This window comes from Chiloscyllium plagiosum, unplaced genomic scaffold (genome assembly GCF_037043375.1).
Source record: "Chiloscyllium plagiosum isolate Xiang-an unplaced genomic scaffold, Cpla_swu_hap1 HiC_scaffold_7, whole genome shotgun sequence".
Lineage (NCBI taxonomy): Eukaryota > Metazoa > Chordata > Chondrichthyes > Orectolobiformes > Hemiscylliidae > Chiloscyllium > Chiloscyllium plagiosum.
Window position 1 is genome coordinate 98,418,962 of NW_028270145.1, and position 24,825 is coordinate 98,443,786.

At 40.6% G+C, this 24,825-nt stretch overlaps 1 protein-coding gene across 5 annotated transcripts in view; it reads right to left on the reverse strand.

Moving 5' to 3' along the window:
* ptpn4a (protein tyrosine phosphatase non-receptor type 4a) overlaps positions 1–24,825 on the reverse strand; it is a 363,683-nt gene that overhangs the window by 104,334 nt on the left and 234,524 nt on the right. For all 5 annotated transcript variants that reach the window (XM_087989323.1, XM_043694230.2, XM_087989326.1 and 2 more), the window contains 2 exons: positions 16,240–16,303; positions 628–800 (listed from right to left, as the gene is read on the reverse strand). In XM_087989323.1, the coding sequence (XP_087845449.1) occupies positions 628–800; positions 16,240–16,303 (237 nt within the window). The remainder of the gene's footprint in view (positions 1–627; positions 801–16,239; positions 16,304–24,825) is intronic.

Consider the following 24,825-nt stretch of genomic DNA (forward strand, 5'->3'; position numbering starts at 1 on the left):
TAAATCATTAAAGCCATCAGCTGGAGTACTGATAACAATTCTGGGCATCACAGTTCAAGAAATGTATAAAGACCATATGAAAAAGTACAAAAAAAGTCACTAGAATGTTACTGATTTTGAAACATTTCAGTTATGAGGCGAGGTTGGAAAAGCTGGATTTCTTTTCATAGAACAGAGAGGTCACGTAGGTTAAAAAGAAATTTGAGGTAACAAGGTTTTGATAAATAGGATAAATAGAAGCTACAAATCTTCTCCCAAACTTTGAAAATAGGAAAAATTATTCCAACTCAATGATTGGGTGCCATGGAGTAAAACCCACTGCAAAATATCTAGAGGGGAGAAACTGGAATGGTTTCCTGAAGTTAATGGAATTTACGTACATAACTAATTTTAAAAGGAGAGTTTGGAAGTATTTGGGGATGAAGAATTCTTGAGGGAAAATACAAGGATGGAGGATGAAGCAAGACTGTTTTTCTTCTCCCCAAAAGAGTCAGTACGGGTACAACAGACTGAGTGACTTTCTTCCTTGCTTTAAGTTTCCATGTTTCTATGAAAAGCTGAAATCATGGTATTTTACTGTAGAACTGAAATGGTTAAACGAAAAAGCCATAAATATTTAGCACCTACCAGTATCGAAACTTTGAGCCCAATGTAAAGTAATGTGCAAAGAAGTTCTTCTGCGGAGGTAGTGGTCTTTCTAGTCGGAAGAATGTATGATGCTCCACACAAGCCTTCCACAAATTCTTACAAGCGCGGTAGTTTCCCATATTAAAACCTAGTAATGTTTCTCTTGAATCATGCTGACAGGGAAGAAATTGAGAAAATGAATGGACTAAATACAAATCTCTCTTTAGAACTTCTGTTCAGTTTGGTTAGCAATGGCAAAACAAAACTTGCAGTCTAGTGCAATAGAAATTTCCACTGGAATGGCATGATAAATTGACTTTTTATATAAAAAACATGCATTCTGGGATCTTACGCAAAAACTTATTGAAAGGCTTGACAAATTTGTTACAGGCAAGCGCATCAATCTATAAAATACAATAACTCCTGTGCATTAAAACTTTCCAATCTCCTGGCTATATGCAGGGCAGGGCTACGTCAATAATATTAACAATTTTTGAGCTTAGTATGCATTATCCCTACCAAATTCAATTCACCGCTCTGGTGCAATAGCCCCAAACTGAAGCAAGCTTGTCGGATTGACTCAAAGTAGTCACTGTTAAGATTAGATTAGATTACTTACTGTGTGGAAACAGGCCCTTCGGCCCAACAAGTCCACACTGACCCGCAACCCACCCAGACCCATTCCCTTTCACCTAACACTACGGGCAATTTAGCATGGCCAATTCACCTAACCTGCGCATTTTTGGATTGTGGGAGGAAACCGGAGCACCCGAAGGAAACCCACACAGATACGGGGAGAACGTGCAAACTCCTGCCCGAGGTCTTTGGCTCTGTGAGGCAGCAGTGCTAACCACTGTGCCACCGTGCCACCCAGATCTATCATAGCGATTCTTGTGTTTACTTTAGGGGTGTATGAATTCCACTTATCAGCAACATCAGTGCAACTAAAATTTCTTTACACTAACAGAATTAGCATCAGCAACACAGGAACCAAGTCACTTAGTTTAACTGGGCCACACCAGTGTTCACATTTCACACAAACCACCACTTCCCATCCTAACACATGTTCCACTATTTTCCTTTTTCTCACGTACAGAGGAACCTCTATTTTCTGAAGGACACAGGCTAGGGGTATTTCGTTCAGTTAATCGAATTCCGGATAATATAATTTAGCCAAGCATCAGGACCTTGCAATCTTGCCGGATAGTCCGATATTCGGATAATCAAATGCCAGATGATTGAGGTTGCTTTGTATACCGTAAAATACCCCTTCAAATGCACCAAGATTATCTGCTAGATGTACATAAGGGCAAAGGGACTGGAGGCAAGATAATGACTAGTACAAGATGTGCGTTGAATGCTGATGTTCCCATTCCCTTTGATATAAATACTTCATTAAGTGACAGTCTAGCTTTTAGCTTCCACTCAAATTGCTATAATTAATTAAAAGAGACAATCCACAGTCAATATGTTAACATGTTTCTTTTTCAGATTCTGAGGGATCTCAGTGTATTTTCACAGATTTTCTTTTCTGGTTCCAACATTTATAAGGTATCATTTTATTTCTAAAATGGAATTAGTATTTCTTTAAGAGACCATCTTTGCAGCCTTTTTGTTCACTTCAACAAACTAAACATACGCGTGCAACCACAGGATAGGAGCTTGATCTATGACACCTCTCATGGCAATATGCTGTACAAAAATAGATTTCTGTTGATTCATGCCCTTTATATCTAATGGATGTCAACTGGCTGTCTGTCCTTCTTTCCTCAGAGTACTTGATAACTTCTGAAGTCCTGTTCCACAGAAGTTGCATTACATATGCTGAGTCTTTTAATAAATCTGACTTGGAAACCTGGTCCTTCAAAATAATGATCACAGGTGCAAAAGATTTTAAAAATTAAATAGCTTCAAAAACTAACATTTCTAAGTTATGCACGAATGTCGCCTACAAAATTTGCCAGATCACAATCTGCAAATATCATATCTGACCAATATTTATCATGCTTTGTTGATGACAAGCTTTTTAAAAAAAAAACTTTTGTGGAACTTCTTAAGGACTACCTTAAAGGTGTAATTTTACCAAGGTACACCTCCAAATAAGGGTGTCAACAGCATAGATCTCATCGTATAAAATCCATTACAATTTAGAAGAATACAAAATGTAGGAAATGGACTTCAATACCAAAGTATTAACATACACCAGTGCAATCACATCAATTATTGATCACATTCTTAAAATAAAAGATCTAGTTTGATATTTCTAATGATTTTCCATTAGCTGAGAAAGAAGCTGCAAATTTTCATTTGAGTCAAGCAAACAGAGCAAAACTAATGTTTAATTAAAGTGTTCTGGTCATCAAAAGATGCTAAATGATGTTAATTCTGCAAACTTAATTCTCATTATGAATGAATTCACAAATATCTGTTACATAATTTCTAGTTATAAAATAAAAATGAAGTTACTAGTCAAAATAATTTCAAATACATCAAAGCTGAACTTTACTCCACATCTCAGTCTCAGAGGATTGAGAGCAAAACTGCAGTTGCAGACCAGAATATCATGCAAAAACAAACGAGCTGATCTGTCTTGTAAAATGACTAATTGTAGATTTCCTAATGCACCAATCTGAATATCACAGTGTAACTTGCACCAAATTTCACTCAGCAAGCTATTTCTAGAATTCAGTCCCAAACTGAAGATTAAGGCTCATGCTGTCCAGTGACTTAGTGTGGCTTGAAATGTATTTTTCAAAACCTTAATTCACTTGCAGTCTGGTTTGTTACTTCAACTCTGAAGTAACTAAATAAAGTGAGTTTTGACAAATTGCATTTTATCTCATTTGTCATGCAACTTCTTTCCAGTCTTGCATTCTTCCTTGTGCCTTCAGCCCTCTGACAGACTTGCATTTCAATAACACCATAGGAACTAACCCATTTCCCCAACTGAGATTCTGAACATGTTGAAAATCTCCAGCTTCAGATTATAACCCACAATCAATAATCAGTACAGGACCCAAAGGGAACATTCTGCCAACATTTTCACAAATGAAACTAATGAGACTCTGGCTGCTTCCAAAGGAAGGCTGAGTTTATTGCCATGGGAACTGCAGGGAGTCACTCAATCAGAGCAATCACAATACTCGTGACATCACTTTGTAAGACTTGCGTAATGGCTTCATACTTAAAGTGTTAAGATTATTTTGTGTAGCAATAAATTTAGTGGTGATTCTGAAAGTAATTATAAAACTGTTGACCAGAGAAGCTCTAAATAAGAGACCACATTGTTTCACCTGCTGCTTCATTTACTGTCCCACTGCCTGAAGTGACAAACCAGATGACAAACAGGGCATTGAGAAAAGTGACAAGCAGGCTACAGATGGGAGAAACAAGACAGACAGCAAGGGGAATGATGAGCAGGTCACAGTGGGCTGCACTGAGAGCGGCAAGCAGTGTGTTGAGAGCGAGGCTGCAACAATGAGCTCACAATAACAGAAGCATCAACGTTTTGTTCCAATGTGGAGTGGATGCACAATATGGCACTGATTTAATGCTTCAGTGCACTGGAATGCAATTAGGACGATTTTTTTTCTTAAAAAGATATTCCAGTGATAAATTTTACAAAGAACAAAAGTCAGAATCTACATTCTTCTTTAATTATCAACTCTAACAGTTGGCCAGATAAACAGCAATACCTTCAAAGTGTACACTATCAGACACTGATAGCAATTCATTATTCATGTCAAACAAATATTTATAGGTGATGTAACCTGAATGTTACCAAAAATACCAATGACTGTAAATCCAGTAATCAAAAATTAAGAAATAAATGCAATGATTGTAGCATTAACAATATAGAATTGCTGCTAAGTTGGGATTGCTGAGTATAAGAGCTGAACATGTGTTGCTGGAAAAGCACAGCAGGTCAGGCAGCATCCAAGGAACAGGAGAATCGACGTTTCGGGCATGAGCCCTTCTTCAGGATTCCTGAAGAAGGGCTCATGCCCGAAACGTCGATTCTCCTGTTCTTTGGATGCTGCCTGACCTGCTGTGCTTTTCCAGCAACACATTTTCAGCTCTGATCTCCAGCATCTGCAGTCCTCACTTTTTCCATTGCTTAGTATAAAGCGTACATATTCCATTTTTACCCAAGACAAATTAAGCCTGTCAAATAGAAGTGTTCAACTTTTATTTGTTCCTTAATGGGATGTGGCTGTTTATTGGCGAGGCCAGATGTGGGGCTCACCTTGAACTGCTCTAGAATTAAATCTTTAGCTTAATGGTTGGTGAGCTGCCGTTAGGACTTCCCGTACGTGTCTCTGTTTAGCCTGTCCGAGGATGTTTATGCTGTCCCAAAGTGGAGTCCTTCTTCTCTTTATGTAAGGATATTAGCGATAGTGGGTTGTGTATCTTGTTGGCTAGTTGCTGTTCGTGTATCCTGGTGGCTAGTTTTCAGTCTGTCTATCCAATGTACAGGCTTAAAGCTAGCCACCAGGATACACAAACACTAACTAGCTACCAAAAGAAAATACACCACTTTGACTGGGATAATGCAAACATCATTGGACAGGCTAAACAGAGACACGCACAAGAATTCCTAGAGGCCTGGCATTCAAACCGGAACTCCATCAGTAAACACATCTTTTTGGACACCATTTACCAACCTCTGAGAAAGAGAACCGGTAATGATATCACCCGCCTTAACAGACCAAGACACTTAAATAGAAAGCATGACAGAGCACCAGTGCCTCACCGGAGGCTCACTGTGATGCTACTGAGTGTGGTGATGAAAGGTCTGAAAACAAACCTGCCTGCTCAGTCAGCAAACTTACAACCTGAATAGTACATTTAAAAAATATAAGAAAGCTGCTCTCGGTACAGTAGCTCTCACAGAAAGCTGCCCTGTCGGCAGTTGACATTGGTAGGTACACAGAATAGGACGAAGACCAGTGCCGACATCACGCACGCGTGGGATGCTACAAAGACCGGAGTCGGCGTCACGCATGCATAGACACTGGTGCATGTGCAGAATGGCAAGAACATTGCCACACATGCAGAATGGCGCTGAGATTTCTGTGTGTACATTGACACAAACGCAGAACGAAGTGCGCGAACCAATCCCCACTGGAATCACGCTATTGCCAACGGAGGTGAGCCCTTCATCAGTAACATAACTTGCCAACTCTTATATTTGATGTCCCGGCCAATAAAGGCAAGAGTGGTGCTGTATGCCTTCCTGACCATCTTATCCACTGGTGTTGCCACTTTCAAGGATGTGCACACCTGAATGCCCAGATTCCTCTGTATTTTAATGCTCTTAAGGGTTCTGTGATTTATTATATAGTTCACATTTGAATTTGATCTTCCAAAATGCATCACTTTGCATTTGTCCAGATTAAACTCCATTTGCTATCTCTCAGCCTAAATCTGCAATCTATCTACATCTATGTCCTTTGACAATCCTATCTGCAACTCCACCAATTTGAGTATCATCCACAAACTTACCAATCAGACCACCTTCATTTTCCTCCATATTATTTACCTAAATTATAAATAACAATGGTCAGCACGGCTCCCTGCATAAAACCACTAGTTACTCATCTCCATTCTGAAAAGTACCCTTCAATCGCTACTCTGTCTTCTATGATCAAGCCAGTTTTGTACCTATCGAGCCAGCTCCCCCTGGATCCCATGAGACTCTACCATCTGTATCAGTCTATCATGAGGTACCTTGTCACATGCCTTACTAATGTCCATGTGGACAATATCCACTGCCCTTCCCTCATGAAAAACTCAAACTGGTGAGACATTACCTTCCCTGCACAAACCCATGCTGCCTATTACTAACAAGTCCATTTGCTTGCATATGTGAATAAATCCTGTCTTGCACTATCTTCTCCAACAGCTTCCCCACCACTGATGTCAGGCTCACTACCCTCTAATTACCTGGATGATCTTTGTTTTCTCTGGAATCTTGCCTGAGGCCAAAAAGGATGCAAAGATCTGTTAAGGCCCCAGTTACTTCCTCCTTTGCCTCCTGCAGTATCGTGGGATAGATCCCATCTGGCCCTGGGGAACTGTATTATGGTAGACAAGTCAAGACACCCAACACTTCCTCCTTCATTACGGTGACCTGCCCGAGAGTATTTACACACCTTTCCCTAATCTCAACATCCCTCACATCCCTCTCTTTGGTGAATAGTGATATAAAGGACTCATTAAGAATTTCATCCATTTCTTCTGGTTCCACACATAATCTCCTTCCTTTATCATTGAGTACACCTATTATTTCCATAGCTACCCCCTTGCTCCTAATTTATGTATGAAATACTTTGGGATTCTCCTTAACCCTGAAGGCCAAGCACATGTCAAAGCCCCTTTTAACCCGAACTTCCCAATTGAGCTTCTTCCTACTTTCTCTATATTCTTCAAAGACCTTTGTCTGTTTTACCTCTCTGTGTTTAGACCTTTTTTTGACTATGGTGATAATTTCCTGTCATCTAAGCTTCCTGAATCTTGCCATTTCTGTCCTTAATTTTCACAGGAACATGTCTGTCCTGCACTCTAATCAACTGATCGGCCATGCAGTTGGAGCCCTCAGAGGGAGAGGCATGAAAAGGGTAGGTAGACAAGGAGATTGTGGGTCCAGGTTAGGACACGGGAAAAACTGAATAAATGATAATAAGAGCTGAAAATAGGAGAATACGGGTGAGCTGCACTGAATGTAAACCAAATAATGTGATAATGGGCTGAGAAGTACTTGAAATAGGTGATTGCTGTAAAAGTACAATGTTAAATGTTACAACAGGAAAGGGTGTGGGGTGAGTAAAAAAAAAAGGAAGGATCGAATCAGGCTGTTAAATTACTGAACTCGATGTTGAGTCCTGAGTCCTAGAGGTTGTAGGGTCCCCAAATAGAAATTGAGATGTTGTCCTCTGAGCTTGCACTGAGGCATGCTGGAGATGGTGTTCTTTGAACTTATGCTGAGGTTTACTAGAGCACTGTAGCAGGCCTGCAACAGAAATGCTGGCCAGGGAACATGGTGGTGTGTTGAAGTGGCTGGCAACTGGAAGCTTGTGGTTATGGAATGGATTCCTTACATGAAGCAGGATGTGAGTATGTATAGTCAAAATACCTGAGAGGATTGGTGGGTTCACAGTGTAAAGCAATGGCTAGCCTAACCCCGGAAATGGAAATAGATATGTTGAGGAAGGCAACAGAGTAGTCAGAGATGGGCAAGGGCTGTATGGAAACTAAATGCAAAATTGATAAATTCACTGGTTCATAATGAGAATGACAAACAGCGCAAATTATGTTATTGATGCACCAGAAAAACCCAAGACGGTAGCGCTAGCAGGGTAGGCAGTATTCGGGCTCCTGGGCTCATCCACTCCAGGTGGTTGCTTCTTCTCTGACCCTTTTTGTCTTCTATTTCTTTTCTTTGTCGTCTTCCTGTTGATTGCAGTGGAAGGGGAGACATCGCGGAGACAAGTGGCTAGAGCATGATTCGTGGCAAGGCAGCCGTCGGCCTGGCAGTAGAGCCAGGGACTCCTGGTTGTGATAGCCCAAAGCGGGGACTCCAGGTTGTTGGTAAGGTAGCAGAGCTGGAGCTACTGGTAGCGGGGACAGTGTGGGTCCAGCGTGGATTCCAACATCGACAGGCCCAAAAATGAAGAAATAGCTCCTGATGTTGATGGGTTTGGCACAACTGATGACACAGGTGTTGGTGGTCAGCCATTTGAGGGCTGGATCCATGGTGAAGATGGTAAAGCGAAGATGGATTTCCTTTCAGCTTTGTCTTTCTTTTCTTGATGTATTAAAATGGTGCAGGATTGTAGCAACAGTGAAGCTTCTCACTGCAATTTCATTGCAGAGGACAAGTGACAATAAATCGTCCTTCATTCAGAGTTGTGGAGAGGGGTCAGAGTAGGGCTGGAACAAAGAATATCTCATATATGCCAAAAAGAGATAGTTACAACAGGGTCCATATGCAGGAATCCATGGCCAAACCTTTGATTTGAGGAAAATGAGAAGAATTAAAGGAAAAGTTGTTTAAAGTGAAGATGAGCTTGTTGAGGCAAAGGATGGTAGTGGAGGATGTGGACCGGTTCAGGCGTTCTTTTCAGGAAGAAGTTAATGAGGTCATTGATATCAGGCCATTCTGATGATGATGAATATGTAAAGGGATTGCACGTTCATGGTGAAGAGACAATGGCTGTTGTCCGCAAACCGGAAATTTTGAAATGCATGTTCAGTGTCAGAAAAATCATGGATGTAAGTGGGAGGGACTGAACAAGGGGAGAAAAAAAATTGAGTCAATGTAGGAAGAAATAACTTCCAAGGAACAGGCAGAAAACAATGGGTCTGCCCAGGCAGTGCTGTTTGTTGGGGAGAAGATAGAAGGAGGTTGAATGGGGTTCAGGAACTATAAGTTGGGAGGCTGTCAAGGGGAGATCCCCAGATGAGATGAGGTTGGTGACACGTTGGCCTAATTTTCAATTGTGGGGTCATGGCCCGGGGGTGATAGGAGGTGCCCGAGAGCTGGCACTCTGCTTCCACAATATAGAGCTTCGTACCAACATTGTTGGCAGCCTCATGACTGTCAGGATTGGATCTGAGTGCATGAAGCGTAGTTAGCTCAGAGGGAGAATACATTTGAATGGGTATGGGGCAGGGAGAGAACTAAGGTGACATTGGAAAGGTGAAACACAGACTAGGTGACTGTTTTGCAGAATATTCTGAAAACAAAAATGACCCCAAGCTTCTAGTTGCCTGCCACTTCATCACACCATCATGTTCCCTGGCCAACAGTTCTATCGCAAACCTGCTGCAGTGCTCCAGTGAACCTCAGTATATGTTAAAAGAACACTACCTCATTTTCTGCTTAGAGACCCTGCAAACTCGGATTCAATATCGAGTTCAAGAACTTCACAGCGTGATTCCATCTCTGTGTTTTCTTTACCTACCCACACCCAGCCCTGTTATGACATTGGTTGCTTTTAGCATAGTCACCAATTCTCACACACTCCTCGGCCTAATATCACATTATATGGGCTGCACTCAGCACATTTCACCTATATTTGCCAAGTCATAGCTCTTATTGTTACTTATTCAGTTTTTCTTCTGTCCTGGCCTGTCAATTAAGGACGCAAGGGTAACTAGGGAGAGAATAGAGCCCCTCAAAAATCAGCAAGATAGCCTTTGTGTGGAGCCACAGAAAATGGGGGAGATACTAAACAAGTATTTTAATTCAGTATTTACTATGGAAAAGGATATGGAACATAGATGGTGGCACCTTACAAAAATGTCCATATTACAGAGGGGGTGCTGGATGTCTTGAAACGCATAAAGGTGGATAAATCCCCAGGACCTGATCAGGTGTACCCTCGAACTCTGTGGGAAGCTAGAGAAGTGATTGCTGGGCCTCTTGCTGAGATATTTGTATTATCGATAGTCACAGGTAAGGTGCCAGAAGTCTGGAGGTTGGCTAATATGGTGCCACTGTTTAAGAAAGGTGGTAAGGACAAGCCAGAGAACTATACACCAGTGAGCCTGATGTTTGGTGGTGGGCAAATTGTTGGAGGGAATCCTGAGGGACAGGATGTACATGTATTTGGAAAGGCAAGAACTGATTACGGATAGTCAACATGGCTTTGTGTGGGGGAAATAGTGTCTCACAAACTTGATTGAGTTTTTTGAAGAAGTAACAAAGAAGATTGGTGAAGGCCGGGCAGTACATGTGATCTATATGGACTTCAGGAAGGTGTTCGACAAGTTTCCTCATGGGAGACTGGTTAGTTAGGTTAGATCTCACGGAATTCAGGGAGAACAAGCCATTTGTATACAGAACTGGCACAAAGGTAGAAGACAGATAGTGGTGGTGTAGGGTTGTTTTTCAGACTGGAGGCCTATGACCAGTGGAGTGCCACAAGGATCGGTGCTGGATCCTCTACTTTCTGTCATTTACATAAATGATTCGGATGCGAGCATAAGAGGTATAGTTAGTAAGTTTGTAGATGACACCAAAATTAGAGGTGTATTGGACAGTGAAGAAGGTTACCTCAGATTACAACAGGATCTTGACCAGCTGGGCCAATGGGCTGAGAAGTGGCAGATGGAGTTTAATTGAGATAAATGCGAGGTGCTGCATTTTGGGAAAGCAAATCTTAGCAGGACTTACACACTTAATGGTACGGTACTAGGGAGTGTTGCTGAACAAAGAGACCTTGGAGTGCAGGTTCATAGCTCCTTGAAAGTGGAGTGGCAGGTAGACAGGATAGTGAAGGCGGCATTTGCTTTCCTTTATTGGTCACAGTATTGAGTACAGGAGTTGGGAGGTCATATTGTGACTGTACAGGACCTTGGTTAGGCCACTGTTGGAATACTGTGTGCAATTCTGGTCTCCTTCCTATCGGAAAGATATTGTGAAACTTGAAAGGGTTCAGAAAAGATTTACAGGGATGTTGTCAAGGTTGGAGGATTTGAGTTATAGGGAGAGGCTGAACAGGCTGGGACTGTTTTCCCTGCAGCGTCAGAGGCTGAGGGGTGACCTTATAGAGGTTTGCAAAATTATGAGGGGCATGGATAGGATAAATAGACAAAAACTTTTTCTTGGGATCGGGGAGTCCAGAACTAGAGAGCGTAGGTTTAGAGTGAGAGGGGAAAGATTTTAAAGGGACCTAAGGGCAACCTTTTCACACAGAGGGTGGTACGTGTATGGAATGAGCTGCCAAAGGAAGTGGTGGAGGCTGGTACAATTGCAACATTTAAAAGGCATCTGGATGGATATATGAATAGGAAGGGTTTGGAGGGATATGGGCCGGGTGCTGACAGGTGGGACTAGATTGGATTGGGATATCTGGTTGGCGTGGACGGGTTAGACTCAAGGGTCTGTTTCCATGCTGTACATCTCTATGACTATCTACATTGTATTTATGATTCGGAGATGCCGGTGTTGGACTGGGGTGTACAATTCTTCAATGTATAATTTCAGTTACATCACACTGCAAATTTTTGCTATAAATTCTGTGTTACGATCGAGCCCTCCACAATCACCTGATGAAGGAGCGTCGCTCCGAAAGCTAGTGGGCTTCCAATTAAACCTGTTGGACTATAACCTGTGTGTGTGATTTTTAACTACATTGTATTTGACTAACTTGATTTTTCGGAGGAAACTCTAATAAGAGAAGTGGATTTGATTACCTTTATATCAATTTTAGCAAGGATATTTGACAAGATCCTGCATGGCAGGCTGATTAAAAAGGCAAACAATTCATATAATCTAAACGAAAGTGGATTTAAAATTAGCTCAGCAGTAAGAAACAAAAGGGAATGGTTGATGAGTCCTTTTGTGAGAGCAAAGCAGCAGGATTTCACAGGGCTCTGTACTGGGTCCCTGCTTTTTGTGATGTCTAAGTCTTGTTATTTCAGCCAAAGTATATGAGGCATGATTAAGTAGTTTAGAGATGACCTAAAATTTGGCTGCGTAGTTGGCTTTGGGGAAAAAACTTTTGAGTGACTGGACTATGCAGGTGGATTTAAAACAGGCAAATGGAATTACATTAGAGAAGGATAAGGCGCTGGATCATGGAAAGAAAATAAAAGGCTGCTGTGGTTCCACAGCAACGAGCACCTGAGCTACAAATCTTCTCACAAACTTTGAAAAGAAAAGGCTTTTTAAAAAAAATGCTATAATGCTGTGAAGTACAGGGAGCATGCCCACAGATATCTTAACACTATTGGTAATAATACATTTTGGGAGCTATGTTAAGGTTTTTATTTCTTATGGAGTCAGAAAATCATTTGGAACATTTCAGTCGATATACCAAAGTATGTGACTTTAGTCAATGTCTAGTAGGATGCCTCGTTAGCATCAAGCTAACTGATGAAGTCAAGGTCAGTAGTCACAAGACACCAAGTTAGAGTTCAACAAGTGTCTTCACGCGACAAAGGAGGACTGCTCTGAAAGCTTGTGATTTCAAATAAACCTGTTGGACTATAATCTGGTGTTGTGTGACTTCTGAATTTGTGCACCCCAATCCAACACCAGCACCTCCACACGAAGTCAGTTGAACTTTTATAACACACAAAATAAACAGACTAGGGACTGCTAGTTTTTGAGTTCAGTTCAGAATTATGCTTCAGTTCAGGAAAAAAGTTTCACCCGAGCAGAAGGGTTTTATTTATGAAGTCTCCAAGCGGAAAAAAAAATTGTGAAGTAGTTTTCAAACTGTCAAAGCTGAAAAATGGTTCAGGCCATTGGAACTGGAAAGGAGTCCCTTGGCCACCAAAACTCGAAAGGGTAAGTTAGCTAAGAAAGGACAGTCAAAATAAGAGAGGTACTTACTCGGATTGAGTTTAGAATATAGAAAGTAGAACAGTACAGTACAGGCCCTTTGACCCACAATGTTGTGTCAAGCATTTATCTTAATCTAAGATCAATCTAACCTACACACGCCTCAATTTACAGCTGTCTATATTCTTTTCCAGCAGTTGCTTAAATGTCTCTGACTCTACCACCACTGGCACTGCATTCCGCGCACCCACCAATCTCTGCGTAAAGAACCTACCTCTGACATCTCTCCTATATCTTCCTCCAATCACCTTAAAATTATGACCCCTTGTGACAGTCATTTCTGCCCAGGGAAAAGTCTCTGGCTATCAACTCTGTCTATGCCTCTCATTACTCTGTACACCTTGATCAAGGCACCGCTCTTCCTTCTCTCCAATGTGAAAAGCCCTAGCTCACTCAACCTCTCTTCCTAAGAGAAGCCCTCCAATCTAGGCAGCATCCTGGTAAATCTTGTCCGCACTCTCTCTAAAGCATCTACATCCTTCCTATAATGCGGTGACCAGAACCGGACACAATATTCCAAGTGTAGTCTAACCAGGGTTTTATACAGCTGCAGCAAAACCTCGCAGCTCTTAAACTCAATCCCCCTGCTAATGAAAGGCAAAACACTATACGTCTTCTTAATGACCCTATCAACTTGGGTGACAACTCTGAGGGATCAATGTACGTGGACCCCAAGATCCCGCTGTGCTTCCATACTGTCTTTAATCCTGTATTCAACATTCAAATTTGACCTTCCAAAATGAATCACTTTGCATCTATGCAGGTTGAACTCCATCTGCCACTTCTCAGCCCAGCTCTGCATCTTGCCAATGTCTTGTTGCAGCCTGCAACAGCCCACGACACTATCTACAACACCACCGACCTTGTGTCATCGGCAAACTTACTAACCCACCCTTCCACTTCTTCATCCAAGTCATTTATAAAAACTACAAAGAGCAGAGACCTAAGAACAGAACTCTGCGGGACACCACTGGTCACCGACCTCCAGGCGGAATACTTTCCATCCACTACCACTTGCTGTCTTCCTTCGGCTAACCAATTCTGTATCCAGCCAGCCAGATTTCCTTGTATCCCATACCTCCTTTCTGAATGAACCTACTGTGGAGAAACTTACGAAATTCCTTACTGAAATCGATATACACCCACATCCACTGCTCGACCTTTGTCAACATGTCTCTTCACATCCTCAAATAATTCAATAAGGCATGTCAGGCATGACCTGCCCCACACAAAGCCACGCTATCTTTAATCAAACCGTGTTTTTCCAAATAGTCATAAATCCTATCTCTCAGAATCCTTTCCGGAACCTTGTCTTACATCTGAGGTAAGCTGTCTGGTCAGTCATTCCCATGGATTTCCACATTCCCTTTTCTGAACAGAGGAACAACATTTGCCTCCCTCCAATCATCTGGTCCTACTCCCATGGACAGTGAGCATGCAAAGATCATCATCAGAGGCGCAGCAATCTCATTTCTCGCTTCCCATAGTAACCTTAGATATATCTGGTCCGGCCCTAGGGACTTATCAATCTTGATGCTTCCAAGATTTTCCAGCACATCCAATTTCTTAATATTAATCTGTTCAAGCCTATTAACCTGGTCCACAGTGTTCTCATGATCAACCAGGTCCTCCCCCACCTCGCGAATACTGAAGCAAAAACCTCATTTCGAGCCTCTCTTACCTCTTCAGACCTCCACTATCTCTGATTGGCCCCACCCTCTCTCTGATCATTTTCTTATTCCTCATGTAAGAGTAAAACACCTTTGGGTTTTCCCTCATCCTTCCCGCCAAGTTTTTCTCATGCCCGCTCCTAGCTCTCCTCAATCCATTTTTGAGTTCTTTCCTAGCTACTCTATAATCCTCTAAAGCGTTGCCAGATCCTTGCTTCCTCAACCTCAAGTAAGCTTCTTCTTCCACTTAACAAGAAGCGCCTTTTCTTTGGTCATCCAAGGCTCCTTCATCTTACCATTCCTTGCCTGTCTCAGTGGGACATGGTTATCCAACACTCGCAACAAGTGCTCCTTAAACAGCCTCCACATTTCTATTGTGCACTTCCTGTAGAACAGTTGTTCCAAATTTATATTCCAAAGCTCCTGTCTAACAGCAGTATAATTTCCCAACCCCCAATTAAATACCTTACCATACTGTCTGCTCCTCTCCCTCTCCATGGCTATGGCAAAGGTGAAGCAGTTGTGGTCACTGTCACTGAAGTGCTTTCCCACTGAGATATCTGACACCTGGCCTGGCTTGTTGCCTTGCACCAAATCTAAAATGGCCTCCCTCCGAGTCAGCCTACCTACATATTGAGTCAGGAATCCCTCCTGGACACACCTGACAAAATCAGCTCCATCTAGACAATTTGCACGAAGGAGATTCCAATTAATATTGGGGAAGTTGAAGTCACCCATAACCACAACTGTGTTATGGGTTAGCATGGCTTTGTGAGGGGCAGGTCATGCCTCACAAACCTTATTGAATTCTTCGAGGATGTGAAGAGACAAGTTGACGAAGGTCAAGTGGTGGATGTGGGTGTATATGGATTTCAGTAAGGCATTTGATAAGTTTCCCCACAGTAGGCTCATTCAGAAAGTTTCACATCTTTTAAGATCTGCTGTCCAATTTGTTTTTCCATCTTTCTGCTGCGATTGGTGGATCTATAGAAAACACTAAATAAAGTGACTGCTCCTTCAGTTGCTAACTTCTACTTACACCAACTCAGTAGACAAACCCTCCTCAACAACCTATGAGTTTTTCGAGAAGGAGTACCATTAGGAAAAAGGTCGAATTGTTCTTGTTGCTGAGAATAAGATCTTTATCCATTGTATCATATATACAGTTTTATTTGTTTCTTTCTTTTCATGTAATAAACTAATTCTTCAAGAACTTTGGTACCTTTGCATGAATATGTTCAGTGACTAACCAACAGTAAAAATTAAACTTGTGAGCTATCAAACCAATCTTACTCTGGCATCCTACTTGCCTAGTGTTACCATCAGCTGAGATAATAAACTAAGAATCATTTTAATTCTCCTTCTGTTAAGACACCTTTGCTCCCAAGAGACTTCGTGAGCTGAATGTACAAGTTTCCAGCTTCAATTAAATCTCCCCTGCACTATTCATAAGAGAGTTTATTGACAAATTGTGCCAATTCGGTACATCAAGGAAAACAAGGAGTCATGCACTGAAATTTACATAAGTGAAAGAATAGATTAACGTTTACTAGAATAATAGAGTTATCATTAATAGAGTTTACTTACCAATTCTCTTCTCAGCTGAATGAAAAATTGTTTGCATTTAAATGATATTTTTACAATCTTCAACCTGTGTGAAAGACGACAGTTAGCGTTAGCAATAATTAAAGTCTCTTTCACTCATTAATTTTAAGTTAACAAGAAAATTATTCAGACCTTACAGTCTCAGGTGCATTAACCAGTTAATTATTTTTGATATGCTCAAAACTTGCAAAACCATGGTAACCAAATTGTAATATCTCACGAATGATCAGTTAACTACTTTGATTTTGTTAGCCAGGCCAAAGGCAAACTCCCTTACTCATCTTTGAATAAAGCAAGGGGAACTTTTACAGCCGTCTGAAAATGCAAAGAGGACTTTAACTTCTTCTGACAAACAGAATTTAGAACAAATTAGTCGTCTCTCAGTAGTGCATTTACTGAATTGCAATGTCAACATGAATAATGCACTCAATTCCGGGGTGGGGTGGGGGGGGGGGGGTTGAATCCATGATCTTCTCATCAAAGTGAGAAGGCTACGAATATGCAACAACGGACCCTATTAGGTTAACATTTGTTTTAAAACTGTTTTCAAAGTATTGCAAGAACTGTACATTTATTTTCATATCTTTGGTTGTGGAGTGAAATGGGAAAAGGACTGCTTTAAAAATTGAGGATTATGGAAAAGCTGTTGCATTTTGTGAAAACAAGCTTCCAGCACTTATTGTAAGTGCTCTTTGTTCAAGCAGTAGTTGGTGGTTGGGGGTGGGGGAAGAGGAATTGCTCCTATACAAATACATGATTGGTCTGTGGCTTGGTGACCAGTGTTGATGACCAAGGTCTTCTGCCTGCCTTAAGATTGGCTTACAGGTAGCTAAACAGGTAATGGGTGTGAAGGAAACCATCTGATCTCTGGAAAGACAGGCTCTGTCCTTCTCACTAAAATCTGAAGAATCCAGCTTATTTTCCCTCATCATATGCTTTAAGCTGTGGCTTTTAATCAACAAGTCTGAGACTTTATAAATTGTAAACACATCACTTGTTTGTTTGCAGGAGATACAGAAAGAACCTGGAGAAGAGGAATAGAGGAGCAAGTGGTGACAAGTCAAAAGGATAATCTCAACAGATCCTGGCTATAGGGACCATTGAAATGGCAAAAAAAATTCCCAGTTTTTCCCTTCACCACTCACACCAATCTTTCTTGTTGTGTCTATCTGCCTGTGTGTGTAATGGACGTTTTATAGGGATCAGCATTTTTACTACTTGAATTACATGTCGACAGTTAATAGTTATTTACTTGTAGCTTTAATCTATTTATGGCACTTCTTGTAAATTACATTAACTTGGTTGGTGCTGTCAATCTGGGTCCATATGACAGATAAATTGGAGAGTTTTGCAGACTTTTATGAAATCTTTAACTTTTGAGAGGGGAGTCTGGGAGTAGTGTTGCATGCTACCCCACTGAGGCATGACATAACCTAGTAATTGTTGTCTTAACTATTAATAAGTAGTAAAAATGAACTAACCTACATATCTGAAAGGAAAAACTCTGTAGCAATCGCTTTAATGACTAATTGATCGTTCAGCCTTTTTGTATCATTCAGCCCAATTTTTTCAAGCAGAAACAAACAGGTGCAGTTAACTGTGAAAGTTGAGGAATTGCTCTCGGTAACTCGTTTCAGCAATTTCCTGCTACTTCGCAAGTTGCACTAAGGTCCTCACATACAGCAATCATTATAAATTATTGAACAAGAACTTCCTCTTTTATGTTGCACTGTAACAGCACTGTTAAAAAGCCCTGAAAAAGCAATGCCTTGTTCAAAGTTATAGCTGGGTTTTTAGAAGCATATCAAATGATAACGACTCCTGAACAACTCTGGTAAATTTTATTTTTCTTTGCATAAATAATAACATTTTCAAATAAGCCCAGTTCAACTTATATTAGGTATGCCTTAACTGGATTTAAGTGTACAAAAGTTACAAATACTTGTAATAGTAAATGATTGCAAAAGCCTATGAAGGTCTAGAAGGCCCTTAATATAAGCACGTTTCTTTCTAACAATATACAATACATGTGTGACAATTCTCATTCCGAAAATGAAATTTCAACTAAAAGATGAGATTCACCTATGATAGGACATTTAAGTTTATGGGGTGCAGGTAAAGATTAGGACAGAAAGGAGGTAGTAAATAGGTGCAAGAGAAAGACAAATGTTGCAATGTAATGAAGTAGAAAAAGCCAAATTTTAAACCTAAACAATGCATTCAGACTATCACGATCCTGTACGTCACTCGTAAAATTCTTAAAAATAGAAACCTTGTAACCACAGCCAAATTTTGTAGCAGTGACGTTGCCTGAATGATGCACACTTTTATCAATGCACAATTTCTAAGGAGGACCAAACACCTTGTGAAGCATGAATCACCACAAATTGCTGTCCAATCAGTGTCTCAGTACTTCAAGCAGTCTGAAAACACATCTTGTATTTATCTGACACATGATTTCTTTATAATGTTGCTGCAAACTTTACATTTATTCTCCAATAAATGCACTGCAGAATGCTAAGTCTAATAATTAACAGCACAGCTACTGTTTTTCAAACATGGTTATTGGTAGAGTCTACCAATCACCCTCTCTTACCTAGATAGTAAATAATTCCAAGTACAGAGTTTCATTCCCAAGTTGCAAATGGTTTTAGGAGATTTTTAAAATGTCATATTTAAAATACAGACTCTCTTACTACATCTGTGTCAACACAATCTTTCACTCTCTCTCTCCACAGATACTGCCAGGCCTGCTAAGTTTCTACAGCAATTTGTTTTTGTTTCACAATCTTTCACTCACTACTTTCGCTTTTGACTGATGTGACATTGAAAACAGTTTGTTCCATTAGTCTTTTTTTTCACTCCTTGAATATACACATACATTGTTGATCCCTTTGCTCAAAGTCCTGTTCAACCTATTGCCATCACCTGCTTGGAACCTCTCCCAAGTGCCCTGATTAAATCTGTCTTCAGCACATTCTCATGGCAGCATATTTCATTTTCCAACCATTCCATTACTTGTTACTATTGCTTCTTTTGCCAATTACCTTCGAAATGTCCACTTTGGTTTCCAATTCACCTAGCAATGGAAACAGTTTCTTTCTTTCTACTTTGTCCAGACCCCTCATGATTCTGAATATAAAATCAATCTAATACACACTCAATGAAAAACAAATCCAAATTTCCCAATCTTTTTCGAGAACCAAAGTCCCCTAATTTCTGGAACCAGAAACCTGAATCTTTCCTGCACCTTCTTCAATGTTTTCAAATCCTTTCTAAAATGTATTGCTAAACTGGATACAATATTCCAACAGAGGTTTTATATAGACATAACTTCTGCGATTTTGTATCCTATGCCTCTATTGATAATGCCAGTATGTGCTATGCTTCATGAACCACACTCTCATTGTGCACATATGCCCATGTTCCTCCTGCTCCTGAACAGCCTTCAGAATTGTATCCTTTATTTTATCTTGTCTGTGTTATTTCTAAAATGAACCACTTCACACTTCTCTAAATTAAATGAGAACTGCCACTCGATTACCCATTTCATCAACTGCCAACATTCTATTCGAGGACAGATCCTGCTCAGTTCATCATCCCTCTAAGATTTTTCCTCGCTGTAAACAGACTTATGAATGGACCTTTTGAATATTAGAGTTGATCTTTCTCCGCACCTGTCTCCGTTGCTGCAATAATAAATTGACCTAATGTACTTACATAAGGTATCATTTGTAATTAGGGATTCGGCAATAAATGCTGGCCACAGGCAGCGATTCTCCATCCCACCACCTAGATGCACAATTCAATTGTGGTTTGGTTTCCCAATGTTTTGGTTTTCAAAACCTGAAATCTGCTGCGCCTGAACCTTTCCCAATCTATTACCATTCTGATATTGGCAACCAAAGTGGATAACTTTATTCTTATACAAATTATCCTTCATCTGCCATGCATACCCATTCATTCAACTTGTCCAAATCACAATGAAGCATCTCTCCATCTTTCTTACAGTTGCCCCCCTCACCCAGCTTTGGGAGATTCCACACCACATCAATTTAATTGAGTCTTAACTGTTATCTGCGTACAGTAGAACCCCCATATCTGTGGATTCAGTTTCCGCGACCTGAAAGTATTACATGGGATATTCCAGAAATAATTCCATGGGGCTGCCAGGGAGGCAAGTTTCCCATTTAAATGATAGGGTTCACTACTATCCGTGGTTTTGGACATCGGTGGCAGGTCTTGGAACGTATTACCTGTGGATCGGGATGGTGGGGGGGAGGGGGGAGGACATCTGTACATAGGGAATGGGCAATAAACGCTGGCCAAGCCAGTGACACTCACACCCCAAAAACAAATAAAAGTGCAGTAACATTATACCACTCAATGCATTTGAAACAGCCAGTAAGATGCTGTTAGTGCAAAGCTAACAGCGGAGCATTACATCATCAAAGCTTTTACATTTCTAAAAATGTGCCTTCAATGTTATTGTGCTACCAAATTTTGACATGAAGTTTTATACTTATTCATTTTTCTACATGTAGCCGATATACAAATAAAAATCATTTGAACATAGGCAGTGACTCTCTAACCCTTCTCCCAGATGCACAATTCAACTGTGGTCATGTTTCCCAATATTCTGGTTTTCAGAACCTGAACTCTCAGAGACAATGTCAAAGTTTACATTCATAATATTTCATTGTACATATGAAAAGCCATATTCAATATGTGTTTATTATGCTATGTATCTGAACTCTTCACTCATCAAGATCTATTAGTTATTTCTCCTCATAGCAGCAGAGATAGCAGTGCAGTGAGTGGGCTCCTGCTCGGAGTTCATCGGCTTTGTCTGCTTTTACTTCCTTTTCTTCTTCTTTCATAGTTTTGTTTTAAACTTATTTTAATCTACTTACATTCTGTGGAGAGATCGGTGGTTCAAAATGTTTAGCACAACTAAGGTAAGGTTTCTTCAGGTGGTTATGATGTAGAGGAGCCAGTGTTGCACTCGTGTGGACAAAGTTAAAAATCACACAACACCAGATTATAGTACAGCAGGTTTATTTAGAAGTACTAACTTTCAGAGCATTGCTTCTTCATCAGGTAGTTGCGGAGTAGGATCATAAGCAGGATCAGGATCAGAATTTGTTATAAATTCTGTATCTTACTATCTTGCTTCGCAGCTACCTGATGAAAGAGCACTGCTCCGAAAGCCAGTACTTGCAAATAAACCTGTTCCATTCTCACTATAACCTGGTGTGATGATTTTTAACTTCTTCCAGTGGTGGCAGTGAAGGGAGTCAACTTTGGTACAGCGCAATGGAGATCGAGCCCAGTGGAAAGGAGAGTGTGAATGCGCAGGGGAGAGACAGAGACCAACACAGAGGAGATCGAGCCAGCTTGGGGACAGTGAGAGAGCGTGCCCAATACAGAGAACAGCAAGCCAGTGCAGTGGCAATAGAGGTCCTCCTGCATCTGTGGCTTTGGAGAGAACAGGCTGCCCAAGATCTCCTAGCATGCGTGAAGCCAACTCAACATAGCAATTGAACCCTTGTGAGGAGTGCAAGCCCAGCATGACGAGCACTTAAGAAAGACTGCAATGTTGAATTTTAACTTTAGTACAAAGTAGGGAAAAAAAAAAGAATTTGTACCTAGGTGCAGCATACCTAAGATGGCGCCAGGAATGGTGACATTGTACATGTTTCACTGTACTCTTGTATTGATGTATATTTTGTTCCATAAATATGGATGACAGAAGTTTCAGTACAACGGTGGATGCTTTATTATTGGACAGCAGGCGAGAGATTCTCAATGCCCCCAAAAGTAGTTGTGTGTCTTCTTGTGGTGACACTCCTCCACAAGGACACACAAAGACAGTAGTTTTTATAAGGATTAAACAAAAGGTTTACCAGTCACATGGTCGATTGTCATTACATCGTTTAAGATAGGTAATTATGAATTTACAAAACCCGATGGATGTCAATATCCTGTGATAACTTGTGAATGGATTACAGGAACTGATTATCGTATTCTTCATGATCATGCGTTGACGGGTAGAGATTAAAACAGAAGGGTTTTGCCTGTTCTCTATGGGGGATTCACATACCTATGCTAATATGGAGGGGAAGAAAGACAATGGGAGCAGGCAGCAGTTTAACAGGGTGGTGGCCAAGGCTATCAGTCTTGTCTGGGAAGGACATATACCTCTGTCTAAAGCTGCAGAGGAATCCACATGTGGCTCCACTGGACTCCTTTTCTGGGATACAGTCAGCCTCTCCTCTACTGAAATGTTCTGTCTATATTGTAAGAGGACAGGCTTCCAGTTGATACTGCAGTGAGTCTCTTTGGCAGTGGAATGTTTAACCCTCGAGTCCCAGTGTGCCTTGAAAGAGAAATAAAACATGGAACTGATCCCTTTGTGGCTTTCTAACATCCTCACTTGTATCCCTGTACTTGAGTACACGTGACAGTAAAATCTAATTCTAATTAGGAGATTCTGTCCTCAATGTTCTTTGCTCAACAAGACTGAATTACTCAATGAGTGTAGCAACATAACATTTCTCAGACCACCAATAAAAGCAACCATCATGGTGTAAAACATTGACTCTGGTTTCAAAATATTTTGTTTTGAAAAGAATATTTTGACACAAGACGAGAGGTCATCTACAAGAAAGCACAGGTTTCAGGTAAGAGGGGGAAAGTTTAGGGGCAAATGCAGAGAAAGGTTTTCACACAGACGGTGGTGAATGCCTAGAACCTATTGCCAGTGGAGGTGGTGAAGCAGACACATTATCATAGTTTAGGGTGTATCTTGATAGGCACATGAACAGGAGATTAACAGAGGGTTAGAAACTATATATGGACAATAAATAGTGGGTATAAATACAGATTAAGAATCGGTGCAGGCTTGGTATACCAAACAGCCTGCTCCTGTGCTGTATTGTATAAAGCCGTCAACTGCATTTAATCACATACACACGTGTGCGCGCGCACACACAAATAAAGGCTACATGTAAACTCGTGATTCATTTGTCAATCACTTCCCAGCAATTGTATGCACAATATTTGGACCATTTAGTGGATGGAAGCTGTTTTCTAAATTTAATGTTGCTCACTGAATCTATTTGGGTTTCTGTTTAATTTTCACAAGCAGCTGCATGTTCCTACACAGCAATAATAATTTTCACAGTCAATGTGATCATGATTTTCTCAACAGATTCAAATGTGCCAAAAGTTAGAAAAGTACTCAGAGTTTCATTGCTTCAGAGATAGCTTCGTGTCCATTTGAAATCCTTGACCACCTGTATGGAACTGTTTCCTTTTCTTTTAAGTGTTAAGAGTAGCTGGCAATAAATTGTTCTTTAGATGCAGGTATTTCAAGGAAAGGCCAAAAGCAGAATGTCAAGCATTAGGGCACCGTTTCTGCCTCGGAATGGCATGTCTTATCCAAAATGAAACTTCAAAAACAGAACTTTCAATTGTTTCTATAAGTTACAAAATTACGATATTCTGAAAACATGGGAGATGCAAGAGAATTAGAATTCTCAAAGACCAACAGCTTTCTCCTCTACTGGTTATATTATAACCAATATGGTTATCAAAACTCAACTTATAGCATCTTACCAGTTGGTTTCATCCACAGTGGGAAAAATATACAGTATGATGAAAATCACTTGGACACAGGGAGACCTACTTACGTTCTTGTAGGAATTAAAAGTAATGATCATGCATAATCCAGCTCATTTAAAAAATGCATTTTACTTGGTATAAAGTAGTTTCTAGTCAAGATTACAGTGGTGCTGGAAAAGCACAGCAGGTCAGGCAACATGAGGAACAGGAAAATCGACGTTTCAGGCAAAAGCCCTTCATCAGGCTTTTGCCAGACACGTCAATATTCCTGCTCCTTGGATGCTGCCTGACCTGCTGCGCTTTTCCAGCGCCACTCTAATCTTGATTCTATTCTCCAGCATCTGCAGTACCCACCCCCACCTTAAAAAAAAGTTTCTACCTTATTCAGAGAACAATGTCATTAAATCATTGAACATTTCAGTGTAAAAGGGGGCCAAATGGCCATGTGCTGCCTCTGAAGATCTATCGTATTGGTTCCTTCTCTTTTCCATAGCTCTATAAACTCTCCCCTTCCAAATATTCAAATGAGTTTTGAAAGCTATCAAGTCTCTTTCCAACACTTTTTCAAGCAGTTCACTTGATACATAATAAGAAGTTAACTTGCATTCAAATCATTAACTCTGTTTCTCTCCCCACAAATGCTGCCAAACCAACTGAAGTTCCCCAGCTTGATTGTTTACTTGATATCATAACTTGCTGCGTAAACTTTGTTTTGAATGTCACCTTTGGTTCTGTTATAAATTACCTTAAATTTGTACCTTCTGCTTATCATGCCACATGTAAACTTCTCCTTAATCAAAACTGTTCGTTGTTTTGAACAATGTCTGCATTAATGCTAAATTGTTCCCTTTCAAAGACTAAGGAGAGAGCAAAGATGTTTGTTGAAATGAGACTTTCCTGAAAAATGATAATATTGCAAAAGAAAAAGATAATATGTGTAAA